The 16,781-nt window shown below is 42.5% G+C and overlaps 1 protein-coding gene across 20 annotated transcripts in view; it reads left to right on the top strand.

The window, feature by feature from the left end:
• The window catches only part of LOC141078221 (protocadherin Fat 4-like), a 294,498-nt gene that overhangs the window by 241,100 nt on the left and 36,617 nt on the right, over positions 1 to 16,781 (top strand). For 15 of the 20 annotated variants that reach the window (XM_073565038.1, XM_073565030.1, XM_073565031.1 and 12 more), the window contains 6 exons: positions 1,859 to 1,969; positions 2,265 to 2,357; positions 6,401 to 6,478; positions 9,490 to 9,600; positions 10,047 to 10,145; positions 13,611 to 13,688. In XM_073565038.1, coding sequence (XP_073421139.1) covers positions 1,859 to 1,969; positions 2,265 to 2,357; positions 6,401 to 6,478; positions 9,490 to 9,600; positions 10,047 to 10,145; positions 13,611 to 13,688 — 570 coding nt within the window. The remainder of the gene's footprint in view (positions 1 to 1,858; positions 1,970 to 2,264; positions 2,358 to 6,400; positions 6,479 to 9,489; positions 9,601 to 10,046; positions 10,146 to 13,610; positions 13,689 to 16,781) is intronic. The other 5 variants (XM_073565032.1, XM_073565033.1, XM_073565035.1 and 2 more) reach the window with 5 other exon arrangements.

The following is a 16,781-nucleotide window of genomic DNA, read 5'->3' as shown; positions in this document are numbered from 1 at the left end:
CCCTAGAAAGGGACCCGCAAATGCTGGAGTATCGAAACACGCTTTTACACAACCTTAAGAGAGCTTTTCCCCAAGACAGCAGTGAAGCACACAGTTCGCATCGCAGCTTCAGACTTCCAACCTCCAGCACATCAATTTGTCAACGCTAAACATTAGCAGCAGCAGCAGTGGTGGAAGTGGAAGAAGCAATTTCTGTGAGTCCTTTGACACTTTTTTCAGACCAACTCGTGCACCAGCACAACAGAGTCAAAGTCTTACATGGGGTGAACAAATGGAGGGGATGGTGCAGGAGTATCTAGAACTGAATATAAATACCATCAGGGAGGGTTTTGAGCCTTTCACATTTTGGTTTTCCAAAATGAATGAGTACCCTGAGCTCGTCTCACACGGCTTGGAGGTTTTATCGTGCTCGGCAGCCAGTGTTCTCTTCAGCGCTGCTGATGGTGTCCTGATGGATAAGCGCAGCCAGCTGTCCCCTGAAAGTGTGGACCTGCACTCTGTGATATCTTTAGTGTGGCTTCAGTGCCTGCTGTGGCTGCTGCTGCTGCTACTGATGTTAACACAAATAAGTGGAAATGTGATCCGTCATTTTTGGTCTATATCTGCTGGGTTAGCTGTAGTGGAAAGCGTCTCAGTCCAAATTATACCATTTCTATTCTTGTGACAATCATTCCACTTTGGAAATGTGAACACTCCTGGTTTGGTGTCCATCTGCTGGATTGGATGTAGTGGAAGATCTGTCGGTCCTACTCTTTCTACTCTCGTGAAGTTGATGTCACTTCTGTGGTGTAAGACCCTCATTTGTTTAAATGTGAACACTCCTGGTTGGGTGTCCATCTGCTGAATTGGGTTTGGTGGAAGACCTATGGGTCTCTATTATATTATTTCTACTGTGGTGAAATTGATGCCACTTTTGTGGTGTCTGCCAGTAATTTTTGGAAATGTGAACACTCCTGGTTGGGTGTCCATCTGCTGGAATGGGTGTAGTGGAAGACCTGTCAGTCCCTATTATACTATTTCTACTCTCTTGAAATTGATGTCACTTTGGTGGTGTCTGCCTATACTTTTTGGAAATGTGAACACTCCTGGTTGAGTCTCCGTCATGTGTGTTGCGAAAACGCAAAAAAAGCATCCCATGCAATCCTATGGCATTCCGCACATGCCGTGCTAATGCTGCATATTTTTCCGTGGCGGAATTGCATCGCGGAAAAATACGTAGCATGTTTATTCTTTGTGCGGAATCGCGGTAAAATCCGCACACATAGTAATGCATTGTTCCGTTTACTTTCCGCATGTGGCTATGCCCACCATACGAAAAGTAAGCAGAACATTTGCGGATTGTACCCATGGTCTCCTCCAGGTTCTGGGTACCATATCCCTGATACAAAAATAAAAAAAAATTAAAAATGGTGATATTCTCACCTTCTGGCGTCCCGCGCAGCGTCCCCGGGCCTAAGCGATGCTCCCGGCAAGTCCCGTTCCCAGCGATGCCTTGCGACAATGACCTTTGATGAGATCGCGGTCTCGCAACACCGGGTGAATTGAGGCCACTTTCCTTGTGTCTGTCCCTCATTTGATGTGTTTTAGCAGCATTTGGGACCATTATAAGATGTTGTGCATGAGTTTGTTTTTGCCTCCCATTGACCTGAATGGCGTTTGGATATGTTCGGCGAATATTCAACAAATTAATCAGCGAACATTGCAAGTTTGGTGATCGCTATCCGAACCAAACATTAAAATATTCACTAATCTTTATTGTCTAACAAATTTCCCCAGATCTGTTGTGGCATTAGGCCTGTTACTGTTTGTTATTTAAGGGCTGTAATTCTTTTGATGTATTTGTTTTTACTCTTGCTAGGGAAACTTCCCCGCAGGGCTTCAAAGAACCATATAGGGGTTTCTTCAAGAAAATATCTTCAGCAAGTGGTGATGATGGGTCCGCAAGTAATGTTCCTAAAACAGATGATGTGTAAGTCTAATATGTCTATTGCTGCATTTAGGTTCTCAACATTATCAAATTTACAAAGAATTATGCCTGTCAAAGAAGCATCAAATAAGCTTGATTCCTTCAAACTTGTATGACTTACTTTTTGGTGATGCTCTTTAAACCAATATTTACACCTGTCAAATAGCTTGTTACTTCAAGACTTGTATGATTATCTTTTATTGTAATGCTCTTTAAATCAATAAAACATTTTGGGGAAAAAAATTACAAAGAAATACACTTTTATGCTTTATTATATTCATATTTTGACTCGTTGCAGAACAACCTCCCAGAAGAGCTTCAAAGCAGCAAGTAAGGGTTTCATTAAAATAAAAGCAAGTAGTGCTTCGGCTGCTCCTAAAATAGATTATGGGTAAGCTTGAAATGTCTATTGCTTTTCTTAGGATAGGTTTACTTTTGTCAAATTTGAAAGCAATACACCATTAAAACAGAATGTACAAAAAACATATCATACATATGGATAATGCTTTTTATATACCGTATTTTCTGGCGTATAAGATGACTGGGCGTATAAGACAACCCCCCAACTTTTCCAGTTAAAATAGAAAATCTTCTTAAAAGTCGGGGGACTTCTTATATGCCATGTGTCATCTTATATGCTGGGTGCGGAGCAATCTGCATATGGCGGGGGATTGGTCCCGATGATGAAGGTAGGGTGTAAGTGGAGTTATCATCCCCCTTTAACCTCATTGGTGGCAGAGGTGCTATCTGCAGGTCTCTGTGCAGGGGGTCGGCGGCTCCTTCTTCAGCAGTGTGGCGGTTCTGTGCTGGAGGAAAGAAGGTTTAAGCATACTCACAGACGCGGATTCTTTACTGTAAGAGCAGTGAGACTATGGAACTCTCTGCCATATGATGTTGTAATGAGTGATTCCCTACTAAAATTTAAGAAGGGCTTGGATGCCTTTCTTGAAAAGTATAATATTACAGGGTATATACACTAGTTTCCTTAATATTGCGTTGATCCAGGGAGCTAGTCTGATTGCCATATGTGAAGTCGGGAAGGAATTTTTTCCCCCAATGTGAAGCTTACTGTTTGCCACATGGGTTTTTTTGCCTTCCTCTGGATCAACATGTTAGGGCAAGTTAGGATAGGATATGGATTGAACTAGATGGACTTAAAGTCTTCCTCCAACCTTAATAACTATGTTACTATGTTACTATGTTAGTCTCAAAGTGCTGGTTGAGAATTTCACCCAGCTTTTCAATTCTTTTTCATTTTGATGAGACATGATTACATCGTCTACATATAGGAGAACATACATCCACTCCTTCGCTACATTTTTCGTATACAAACATGGATCATCTTGAGATCTTTTAAATTCTCCCACTTTACAGAAAAAATAGATAATATCCATCAGGAAATCTGCTCCCAACAACCAAGTGCTGTGGCTCCCATCCCTTCCTGCATCTCCCCTGGCTCACTTTCCACATTTGATCCCATCACAGGAGAAGTCTCCAGACTCCTCTCTTCCTCTCGTACGACCACATGCACTATCAACCCCATTCCCTCACATCTCCTCCAGTCTCTCCCCAGTTGTCACAACTTACCTAACTGCAATCTTTAATCTCTCCCTCTCCTTGGGCATTTTCCCATCCACCTTCAAACACGCCATTGTTACTCCATTACTAAAGAAACCCGCTCTCGACCCATCCTGCACAGACAACTACAGACCAGTCTCCAATCTCCCCTTCAACTCTAAACTTTTGGAGCGCCTAGTTTACTCCCGCCTTACCTGTTACCTCTCCACTCACTCCCTCCTAGACCCTTCACAGTCCGGCTTCCGCCCCCTACATTCAACTGAAACTGCACTCATCAAAGTGACCAATGACCTTCTGACAGCAAAACGTAACAGTGACCACTCTCTGCTCATTCTTCTTGACCTATCTGCAGCTTTTGACATTGTTGACCACCATCTTCTTCTCTCTAGGCTCCAGTCACTAGGCATTAAGGACACTGCTCTCTCCTGGTTCTCCTCCTATCTTTCTGACCGCTCCTTCAGTGTTTTGTTCTCTGGCTTCACGTCATCTCCTCTTCCTCTCGTTGTCGGGGTACCTCAGGTATCAGTGCTTGGCCCCCTTCTCCTCTCTCTCTACACGGCCCCAATTGGACAGACCATCAAAAGATTTGGCTTTCAGTACCATCTTTATGCTGATGACACACAACTATATACGTCATTCCCCGACCTTACCCAGCTGTACTAAAGAACGCCAGTGACTGCCTGTCCGCAGTCTCCAACATCATGTCTGCTCTCTATCTGAAACTCAACCTCTCTAAAACTGAACTTCTTCTGCTCCCGCCGTCTACTAACCTCCCTAAATCTGACATTTCCCTCTCCATGGATGGCACCACAATAACACCCCAGCAGCAGGCACGCTGTCTGGGTATTATGTTTGACACCAATCTCTCCTTCACATCCCATATACAATCTTTTGCCCGCTCTTGCCGCTTACACCTAAAGAACATCTCTAGAATCCGCCTGTTTCTCACCATGGTAACAACAAAAACCCTCACTGTAGCATTGATCCACTCCCGCCTGGACTACTGCAACGCTTTCTTAATTGGCCTCCCCGTTACTCGACTATCCCCTCTCCAGTCCATACTTAATGCAGCGGCCAGGATCGTCCATCTGGCTAATCAGTACTCGGACACGTCTGCTCTTCGCCAGTCCTTACATTGGCTGCCCATTCTTTATAGGATCCAATTTAAAGTACTTGTTCTCACCCACAAAGTTCTCCACAGTGCAGCACCCCCTACATCTCCTCCTTCATTTCTGTCTATCGGCCTAACCGACCACTGCGCTCTGCAAACGACTTTCGAGTAACCTCTGCACTAATCCGTACCTCCCACTCCCGACTCCAAGACTTCTCCCGCGCTGCGCCAATCCTCTGGAATGCTCTACCCCAAGAAATTAGGACTATCCACAATTTGCATAGTTTCAGGCGCTCCCTCAAAACACATTTGTACAGAGCGGCCTATCACGTTCACTAATCACAGTCATTCTATGTGTAAGTGTGCATGTGTAGCCCATTCACTATCTCCATCCATCCCTCACTCCCTCAAGATGGCTGGACCATTATTGTAAATACATCATTGTAAATACACACCTGTACTTTGTATCTCTCCCACCTCATTGTAGATTGTAAGCTCTCACGAGCAGGGTCATCTCATCTTATTTTGCTTTAATTATTGTATTGTTAACGTTGTTACTTATGACTTATGTTTGGAGCTGTTAAACTGTAATGCGCTGCGGAATATGTTGGCGCTATATAAATAAAGTTTATTATTATTATTATTCATCCACCAAAACTTTGTTAATTTTCGAGTTCCAAGCTCTTGCCGACTGCAAGTCCATCGAGAGATTTTTGCATTTTATAAACAAGGTGCCCTTTTTAATATATCTCTCGTGTTGGCTCAAGTACAACTCTTCTTCAATGTCACCATGTAGGAAGTCTGTTTTGATGTCAAAATATCTCACTCATCTGCTGAACTGCAGCTACAGACATTAAAGTTCTGAATGTGGTTTGCTCGCAACTGGAGAAAATGTAGCATCGTAATCTTCAACATGAACCTCCCCTCTTTAACAGTTTTACAAGCCACCCTAAAGTGCATCATACAGCCCAAAAAGTAGTCATAGTTACCCAATAGCAATGTTGGCCTGGACTGACTTGACGCTTGGACATTGCTATTGGGTAACTATGACTACTTTTTGGGCTGTATGATGCACTTTAGGATTCTTATATTCATTTATGATAACTGTATGATATTGGTGGTTTTTACAGCTCCCATCCATATATCATTTATTGTATAAATATTTTATTTAAGCATTTTTCCAAATTTCTATTCACCCAGTGATATATTCTATGGCCCTTGTTTACCATTATTTGATATATAGTCCAATACTGTATGTCGGTTCACATCAGTCCTTGCATGTTCTGATTTTAATGGTTTTATATGAATGTTTTCTGTCTGTTTGGCATGGTGGTTTAATAAAGCCTTTTTGATACATTATCTGCTGTGTGTGCATTGGTTACTGCGCTTCTTTCTCTTCGTTCTCTCTTGTTTCAACCATTAGACGCTTAGTAGCACCCGGCTAATTAATTGTATATTATATAGTGTGGTGCCCACCCTTTTCTTATATCTATCAAAGGGTATTAACATGCGAGACTCAGCCGTATTTCTTGCATATGTGATCCCAGCCTTAGGACTACAGGGATAAAATTGTTGACTTGCACAAAGCTTGGATGGGCTACAAAGACATAAAAGATCAATTTGGCACATGAATGGATATTAAAAATGAACAGCTCCTTTCATCAGACAATGACCAGTTTTTGACTTTGCAATGTGGTCAGGTCTGTGTAAAATCTCCAGTAATTCTTAATTTTTGTATTCTGCAGCGATACTACAAAAAAGGAAATTGCACAAGTGCAGATGAGTGAAGATAGCGAGGAGCCCAGTACAGGACAAGTAGACAGGTATTATGATCGTGGACCGTGATTACAGTGGCATGTAAAAGTTTGGGCGCTTCTGGTCAAAGTTACTTTTATTGTACACAGTTAAGGAAGTTGAAGATAAAATGATCTCTAAAAGGTCTAAAGTTAAAGATAACGCATTATCTTTGTATTTTAGGGGGAAAAATATATTGTATTTTTTAACATTTTAAAAATTACAAAAAGAAAAATGTTCTGGCTGATACAGAAGTTTGGGCACCCTTGGAGATTTGTGTGTTGAGATAACTTTGACCAAGGTTTCAGACCTTAATTAGCCTGTTGGGGTTTGCTCAAAAAGAAGCACATTAAGATCATGCAGTGGCCTAGCCAGTCTCCAGACCTTAATCCCATAGAAAACTTGTGGAGGGAGTTGAAGCTCCGAGTTGCCAAGTGACAGCCTCAAAATTTTAATGATTTAGAGATGATTTGCAAAGAGAAGTGGACCAAAATTCCTCCTGACATGTGCGCAAACCTCATTATCAACTACAAAAAATGTCTGACTGCTGTGCTTGCCAACAAGGGTTTTGCCACCAAGTATTAAGTCTTGTTTGTCAGAGGAATCAAATACTTATTTATCAATGCAAATAAATTTATATAATTTATACAATGTGATTTTCTGGATTTTATTTTTGATTTTCTATCTCTCAACGTTAAAATAAACCTACCCTTAAAATTGTAGACTGTTTATGTTTTTGTAAGTAGGTAAACTTACAAAATCAGCACGGGATCAAATAATTATTTCCTTCACTGTACATGAATTGTAATGTCCAGTCAGCCCCATATACATTTGTATCACAAAAACCTTCAATTCCCAGTATGTTCTTAACAAGGGTAACAAGATACTGGGAGTTATTAAAAGTCATTATCAGACCGTGGACCATTCAGGGACCACAGTACTGATGAGGGCAGTATCACACATAAACATTTACATCCAGGTACCTTATAGATGATGTTGTCTCTTATTGGAGTTGTTCTTTTTCTTTTCTTTATCTTGTCCAGACGTCATGATGACTTTTCACAGTCACAATCCGTCTCTTCTCTGGTCTTCTGCAGCAGATCTTGATACAATGCCCTTAAAAATAGCAGTGTCATTATAATGCTTCTTAATAAAAAAAAGTCTGCCTTTTTCTGAGCCCCTGAATAAATTATTGATGTTCACTATATACCCTCCCCTCAATAGTCTTCTCACACATTTCTACCTCCCTCACACTGTTTCCTCTCACATCTCTCCTGCTACCCATACTGTCTTCACTCACATATTTACCTCTTCGCTCTCCATACTGTATCCGTCACATGCCACTGCTCCCCATACTGTGTCTGCATACATTCCCGCCATAATGTGTCTGCATACATTGCCCCCTCATACTGTGTTCGTAGACATTCTCCCCTCCCACTTTGACGGCACCCATCCTATACCTTGATTCTCATACTGTGTCAGTGTAGGTAGGAGGCTGACTGGGAGGGGGTGACCGTTTTCTTTGCCGCGACAGACTCAAGACAGAGACAGGAACGTGTTCAACAGGTCTTCTTTATTGATCGTCTCTTCACGACCCACAGCACCTCACAGCAATTGCACGTTAATCTCCGCAGCCTCACACAGCAGCTGCTCGACAGTCTCCACAGCCACACATAGCAACTGCTCGACAATCTCCACGGCCACACACAGCAGCTGCTCGACAATCCCCTCAGCCACACACAGAAGCTGCTTGACTTCATACACAGGCCCAGGTACCTTCACTTTCTTTCGTTGGCAAATGGATGTCCCTCACGGCTCCTTCACCGTGGTTGCCCTAGGCCTACCACCACAGCGTTTCACCAGTCCGAGTCCGTTTACGGCCTCTCTTTCCTCTCTAGCTGTGATCTCTGCTGTCTCTGTCTGCGGCTAATCCTGTCAGGGTCACCCCCCTGACTGTCTCTATTGCCAGCCCTTCTCTGGAGCTTCTTTTCTGTCTTTAGTCCTCAGCAGAGCTTCCTGCCTCTTGTGCTCCTCTCGCTGACGGAACTTTCCAGAACCTTCACCCCCTTTTTTATAACCTTCCTGTTCTGGTAACTCCGCCCACCATGACTCAACGGTTTTCTTAGCCAATGGCTGTTGTTCAGTCCTAACTTCACAGCTCTCCATTGCCCTCGATCTCTGAAAATAGCTATAGACAACATAAATGAATGTGCCTCATTTAGCAAGCAATCAAAGCGCAGCTCTCATTTTTAAAACTGCACTGATAATATGAAAGCTGTACTGCGATTTGTTGCTATGGGCAATGTGAACAGTTTTCATTTAGGCTGAGTAGCCCACTGATTATGAAGGGTCGATTGTGACTTGTAGGGTCGCTACTATCAACAGGTGGTGCTATAGAGTTTAAGTCCTCTTTCTCTCTCTGAAGAGGCAATTTGCATATAAAATTTCCCAGAGGAGCATTGCACGGCGAATAAGCCTCCTTACCTTGACAAGCCAGAGCTGGTATGTTACTCTCCAAGAGGAGAAACCTTACCCCTTAGAACTGAATTGCAGTCGCATACCAGAATCGTATTCATTGCAGCTCTACAGCAAAGCTCCAGGACAGGCAGATGGCTCACCACAGCTTCCCGGGAATTGAAGCTCCTGCTTCCACCATGCCTCATAAAGCAGTGCTCCCAAAGGACTACATAACCTGGCGAGTGACATCAGCAACGTGATCTCATGACCTGATCATGGTTCCGACGTATCCCTGATCCGGCTGTCAGGGCTTCAATTGACACGAGTGCAATTGGTTGCTGGGAGCCCGCATGATGCACCTTCTCTGTGACGGCTGTCAGCTTGATGGCCAACTCCCAGAAAAGTCATAGTGCTAGGGTGACGGCTCGCTTGCCGACAGAGAGAGCTCTGAATGCCACCTCTAGCACGGGGTTAGGTGGTTAGACAGGGTTGTCTAACAAATTCCCCCAGATCTGTTGTGGCTTTATGCCTGTTAGTGTTTATTATTTAATGGCTGTAATTCTTCTGTTTTTACTCTTTCTAGGGAAACTTCCCCGCAGGGCTTCAAAGAACCAAGTAGGGGTTTCTTCAAGAAAATACCTTCGGCAAGTGTTGATGATGGGTCCGCAAGTAACGTTCCTAAAACAGATGATGCGTAAGTCTAATATGAAACAAACAAAGTTCAGCTCACCGTAGTAGGCATCTTGAGAGGTTTGGAGCACGGAAACGCTGTGTCAGGGCATGAAGCAACCAAAAGAAAGGAGGATCCAGCTCAACGAAATAGTGAAAAAAATTCTTGTCTTTACTCACTGAAAAACTTTCTCAGTAGAGGATAAAAACATCAGCGTGAACACATTTTATTCATTGTTCATGCTGATGTTTTTATCCTCTGCTGAGCACATTTTTCAGTGATTAAAGGCAAGGTTTTTTTCACTATTTCGTTGAGCTGGATCCTCCTTTCTTTTGGTAAGTCTAATATGTCTATTGCTGCAGTTAGGTTCTCAACATCATATTGGAGGGAGGATTGATTTTCTTTTGTCAAATTTACAAATAAATACACTATTTTATGCTTTATGATAATCATATTTTTACTTGTTGCAGTACAACTTCCCAGAAGAGCTTCAAAGCAGCAAGTAAGGGTATCATTAAAGTGATACATTTGGCAAGTGGTGCTGCGGCTGCTACTAAAAAAGATTATGGGTAAGCTTGAAATGTCTATTGCTTTGCCAGCGGGGATCTCACTGAGGTCACCGCAGTTCAGCCCGGCTGGGAACGCAGCCTTAGTGACGTCACTGATGTTGTACTTGCAGCAGCTCATTCACCAGTGGTACTCAGCATGGGCGGCCGCATCTTGGCACCGTCCAGGTTGAAAACTAATTATCGCCCAGACATGGATTACGACGTGGGACAGAGTGATGGACAGGGGAGGGATATTGTTGTTTTTTATTTTTGTTTTATTACAGAAGACGAGAGCTTCGGTGGAATTAGGCATTAAGTGTGTATAACTGTGTTTGTTATTTTTAAATTAAAAAAGTAAACCTGTGTTTTGTTTTACTTGAAATAAAAGACTTTATTCTGGCTGTGTGTTTATTTACAACTATAGGATTAGTAATAGATAGGTGTGTTTTAGAAGCATCTCCATTACTAATCCGTGGGCTTGATTTCACCTGACAATACAAAGGTGACATCATCCCCACAAATATGAACCCCAGTTGTCACTGCTACAGACAAGTGGGAAGAGCCAGGCAAAGCACCAGAATTGACGCATCTAATAGATGTGCCTTTTCTGGGCAGCTGTGGGGTGCTATTTTTAGGCTGGTGGCTGGGGTTTGGGTCTGCTGTTCAGTGTCTCTGCTGAATGACAGGTTGCATGGATGCATCATGCAGTCATGCAGTCTGTCATCTAGAGGTAGTGGAGCTGACTGTGAGGTCACATCCTGCTGTCCTTGTCTCCAGTGTTTTTCACCATCCATTCAAGTCAATGGGTGAAAAAGCCTGCAAAAACACTGAAAGATGTGACATGCTCATGTCACAAAAACACTGCAAAGCACAAATCCTGATGACAAAATAAACAATGTGTGTGCATGAGATTTCTGAAAGCTCATAGGCTTTGCTGGTACTGTAAAAAGCAGCGAAAATTAGCATAAAAAAGCACAGCAAAAACACCCAGTGTGAACCTACAGGCAAGTAGTTGTACCTGCCTGTACTGCCCAATGCCGAAACGCCAATCTCTGCTGTCTCAAAACAGTCACAGACCGCTCCTTCCGGCAATTCTACTGCTTCATTTGATCACACGTCAATAAAGCAGCTCTTCCTCTTCTACTCTGCTCTGTTGATGGGGCATCACTGCTGCCGCCATGCTGATTGACAGCCGGCTACCTGCTGGATTTTTTATATCACAGAGGTCGAAGGCAAGCAATACAGTTCATTTTAAAAAAAATTACAAAAAAAACAACTATTTAGAAAGTTTTCCGAACAGGTATACTATACATAAAACGCTTCCCACTATAGCACAATCTTTTTGCAAAGATATTATTGGCAAGATTTAAAGCAAACCTGTCACCAGGTTTGGCCGATAGGAGTTATGGCCACTGCCTTTCAGGGCTTATCTACAGCATTCTATAATGCTGTAGATAAGCCACCGATACGACCTGCAAAATAAGAAAAATAAATTTTATTATTCTCACCTGTAGGGCGGTCCAGTCCGATGGATGTTGTAGGTCTGGGTCTGGCGACTCCCATCTTTTTGCGATGCCGCCCTCCTGCTTGCTTCATGGCTCCCTGGCATCACGCTCCTACGCAGGCATACTTATCTGCCCTGTTGAGGGAGAGCAAAGTACTTCAGTGCGCCGGCGCCCGGAAAGGTCAGAAAGACCCAGCGCCTGTGCACTGCAGTACTTTGCTCTGCCCTCAACAGGGCAGATAAGTACGCCTGCACAGGAGCGCAATGCCGGGGAGCCATGAAGCAAGCAGGATGGCTGCATCACAAGAAGATGGGAGCCACTGGACCAGGACCGGCGACACCCATTGGACCCGACCGTCCTGCAGGTGAGTATAATAAAATGTATGTTTCTTCTCTTGCAGGTCGGATCGGGGGCTTATCTACAGCATTATAGAATGCTGTAGATAAGCCCTGAAAGGCAGTGGCCATAACTCGTATCGGCCAAACCTGGTGAAAGATTCACTTTAATGTTACAGTATATTCAGTATATTATTTAAATAATTATTGTTATTATTTATTTATATAGCACTATTGATTCCATGGTGCTGTACATGAGAATGGGTTGCATACAAATTACAGATATCACTTACAGTAAACAAACTAACAATCACAGACTGATACAGAGGGGAGAGGACCCTGCCCTTTCGGGCTTACATGCTACAGGATGGGGGGAAGGAGACGGTAGGTTGGAGGGTTGCAGCAGTTCCAGTGTTGGTTGAGGTGATATCTCCAGTAGTGGTAAGGAGGTAGCGGGGTCATTGCAGGCTGTAGGCTTTCCTGAAGAGGTGGGTTTTCAGCTTCCGTCTGAAGGATCCGAATGTGGTTGATAGTCGAACATGTTGGGGCAAAGAATTCCAGAGGATGGGGGCTATTCGGGAGAAGTCTTGGAGGTGGTTGGATGAGGAGCGAATAAGTGTGGAGGAGTGAAGGAGGTCTTGAGAGGACAGTAGATTACGTGAGGGAAGGTATCGGGAGATTAGTTCAGAGACATATGGAGGAGACAGGTTATAGATGGCCTTGTAGGTCAGTATTAGTAATTTGAACTGAATACGCTGAGGGAATGGAAGCTAGTAAAGAGACTTGCAGAGGGGAGAAGAGGAGTAGCGAGGAGAGAGATGAATTAGTCGAGCAGCAGAGTTAAGGATGGACTGGAGAGGTGCGAGTTAGTGTTAGCAGCGAGACCACAGAAAAGGATGTTGCAGTAGTCGAGGCATCATGGATGGAAATTGAAAATAAATACACTTTGTAAAGATTATTAAAAAACAATTTTTTGCATAAAGTCTTTGATTTTTTTATTGCAAAATTGTAAAAAAAAATACATAAATGACAAAAAACAATGGCAGGACCGTTTGCCATAAAACGTATAATGGGGAAAATAAGTATTTGATAAACTGCCAATTTTGCAAGTTTTCTCAACTACAAAGAATAGAGAGGTCTGTAATTTTTATCGTAAGTACAGTTCAATTGCGAGAGACAGAATCTAAAAATAAAATCCGGAAAATCACATTGTATGATTTTTTACATAATTAATTAGCATTTTTTAAAAGATATTAGTATTTGATCACCTACCAACCAGCAAGAATTCTGGCTCTCACAGACCTGTTTTTCTTTAAGAAACCCTCCTTACTCTGAGCTCATTACCTGTATTAATGGCATCTGTCTGAACTTGTTTCCGGTGTAAAAGACACCTGTCCACACACTCAACCACACTCCAACCTCTCTGCCATGACAAGACCAAACAGCTGTAGAAGGACACCAGGGATAAAATTGTTGAATTGCACACAGCTGGGATGGGCTATAAAGATGGAAAAGATCCATTTTGCACATGAATGGATATTAAAAATGAACAGTTCCTTTCATTAGACAATGACCAGTTTTTGACTTTGCAATGTGGTCACGTCTGCACAAAAGCTCCAGTAATTCTTAATTTTTGTATTCTGCAGCGATACTACAAAAAAGGAAATTGCACAAGTGCACATGAGTGAAGATACCGAGGAGCCCACTATAGGACAAGTAGACAGGTATTATGATCGTGGACCGTGATTACAATGGCATGTAAACATTTGGGCACTCCTGGTCAAAATTACTTTTATTGTAAACAGTTAAGCAAGTTGAAGATAAAATGATCTCTAAAAGGCCTGAAGTTAAAGATAACACATTTCCTTTGTATTTTAGGGAGAAAAAATATATTGTAATTTTTTACATTTTAAACATTGCAAAAAGAAAAATTGGCTGATGCAAAAGTATGTAAGTTTGGGCACCCTTGAAGATTTGTGTATTCAGATAACTTTGACCCAAGGTTTCAGACCTTAATTAGGCTGTTAGGATTATGACTTGTTCACTAACGGTCGGAAAGGTCAGATGATGCAAATTTCCAAGCTTTATAACAACCTAGCCTCCTCTAACCTTGTGCCAAAAAACAGCATTTACCAGCAGCTGGGTTCTTCTATGCAGCTACCTAGAACTCTGAAAATGGTGTAGGCCCACAAAGCAGGACAAGACTATAAGAAGAAAGCAAAGCGTTTTCACATAGCCCTTTACTCAGTTCAAAATGTATTTAAGAAATGGCAGTTAACAGGAACAGTGAAGGTCAAGATAAGGTCTGGCAGATCAAGCAAAATGTCAGTAAGAGCTGCTTGTAGGATTGCTAGACAGGCAAATTAAAAACCCAGCTTGACTGCAAAAGACCTTCAGGAAGATTGAGCAGACTCTGGAGTTGTAGTACATTGTTCTACTGTTCAGCAGCATATTTAGTGTCCCTGTAATCATAACGACCTGCACAACACAGCGATCAGATTATTTAAGGGAATCAGTAAATGACGTTATTGACATTTTTTTCCCTATTAAACATATTAAAAAAGTTATAAAAATGTAACGCTCACCACACAACTCAATAACAATCTTGTCTGATTAGTGTGGGTTTGCTACTTTTTCTATGCGTTTTCACCCTTAGTTTTGCCTTACTGGTTATAAAAAATACAGGGGATCCCACATCAATTTTTTTTTTAATTATTTATAGCGCAATTGATGGGTCAATTGATGCCACTTTTCCTGGTGTCTGCTCCTAATTTTAATTGTTTTGGTAGCTTTTTGCCTCCGCTGAAGGTGTTGTCTATTCGTTTGATTTTGCCTCCTAATGAAGTCAATGGGATCGGGTATGTTCAAACCATTCGGGAACATCGGGACGTTCTCCGATCCGGACCGGACCGAACCTTGAGAAGGTTCGCTCATCTCTAATAAAGATCAAGCCCAAACACTGCAGAGTACTACTTATGGTCCAGTTGTGCTCTAGAGTCTCTAATACACACACCCATTTTTTATTTCAGTGGAAACCCCCAACTGTCTAGTATGTTTGTGGGTCTCCTGAACAACGATATCAGGAGAAGGATGAGTTATATAGATTTCTAAATGCCAAACCTTTTGTTATCATGGTGTCTGGCATTGGTTTCTGCCTTGTTCCTACTGAGAACACATGAATGCTAAGATCAGCCCAGGAGGAGTCGGGAGAGATAGCTGAAGGCAGAATGAGTATTTATCAACTGCATCCTGGCAGATCTTTTAACTTCTAGGCAAATTAAGGACAGAATCTACATGACCAGGGTCACAACAAACCATGACATAATATAATGAGAACACCAGACAGCCAACGACGGATGGACTTCGTTCATAGCATTTATCAATGTGTGAATCAGAAAAGGATTTTTTGCAGCTCAGAAATATCTTAAAGGGAATCTGTCACCCTTTTTCGAATATGAGCTGCCGGCACCGATATCAGGGGCTTATCTACAGCATTATGTAATGCTGTAGATAAGCCCCGATGTAACCTGAAAGATAAGAAAAAAGAGTTAGATTATACTCACCGGGGGGGCGGTCCGGTCTGATGGGTGTCGTGGTTCGGCGCCTCCCATCTTCTAATGGTGACAACCTCTTCTTTGCTGCCTGTCGTGGCTCCTGCTCAGGCACACTGCTCTGCCCTGTTGAAGGCAGAGCAGAATACTGCAGTGCGCAGGCGTATGAGGATGGCATCGTAAGAAGATGGGAGGTGCCAGACCGGACCCCCCCCCCGGTGAGTATAATCTAACTCTTTTTTCTTATCTTTCAGGTTACATCGGGGGGGGGGGCTTATCTACAGCATTACAGAATGTAAAAGTCACTAATAGGCAGGTTAGTTAAAGAATTCCCCCTCCCCCCTCACTTATCTTAGTTCACGGCACCCCACACAAGTTAAATAATATCAAGAGCAACAAAAGAAACCGACTGACAGATGAACAAAAAAAAGTCACTAAGGCCTGTTTCATACTTCCGTTTTTGACCATCAGTCAAAATCCGCCGTTTTTTGAAAAAAACGGATCCGCCATTTTTTTTTGGCTGATCTTTTTTTTCCCCATTGAGTTGCATTACCGGCGGATCTTGACGGATGGCCATCCGTTGGATCCGTTTTTTTGCGGATCCACCAAATTTTTTGCGTCCGCCGACATGCCTGGACGGACCCTGCAACGTTTTTTGGCTGCAGGATCCGCATTTTACAGTGCGCATGCCCGGAGAAAGGAAGTCAGCCGGAAATTTAACCCTGAAATCCTTTCTGGTGGGCGAAAAAAATTCTCTCTCTCTCTCCTTCCCGGGCAGCGACTCCTTTAAAATTCTTAATTCAGCGGATCCGTAAAAAAAAAAACGGTCCGTGGCATCCGTTCACATCAGTTAGCAACGGATCCGCTTTCCACTATTTTGGCGGATTTTAACTGACCCAAAAAAGCGGAAGTGTGAAACAGGCCTAAGCAGGTAAGTTAAATAATTAGTCTTTGGCTTATTAAATACAGTTATATATTATAGTTATTCATTTTTGTTATTTAAACTATAAATATCGCAAAATTATGGGGTTTTTTCTCGAAGTGACACACCACCCAAGTTATGCTTGGTTTTTTGGCGAATTTTGACACACCAAGCTCAAAAGGTTGCCCATCACTGGTTTAAACCAATAAAGAATCAATTTTGCAGTTTCTAGATAGCTTAAGTGTGACTTTATTTTTGCAAAAGACAGTGTTACCAAAAATGCCATCAAACACTGTTTATGACTTTGCAAAGTATTTAGGTCTGTGCAAAAGCTCCAGTAATTC

The sequence above is a fragment of the Dendrobates tinctorius genome, unplaced genomic scaffold (assembly GCF_039654945.1).
Source record: "Dendrobates tinctorius isolate UK_male_01 unplaced genomic scaffold, ASM3965494v1 ptg000518l, whole genome shotgun sequence".
NCBI classification, from domain to species: Eukaryota; Metazoa; Chordata; class Amphibia; order Anura; family Dendrobatidae; genus Dendrobates; species Dendrobates tinctorius.
This window is presented reverse-complemented; position numbering and strand designations above follow the sequence as displayed.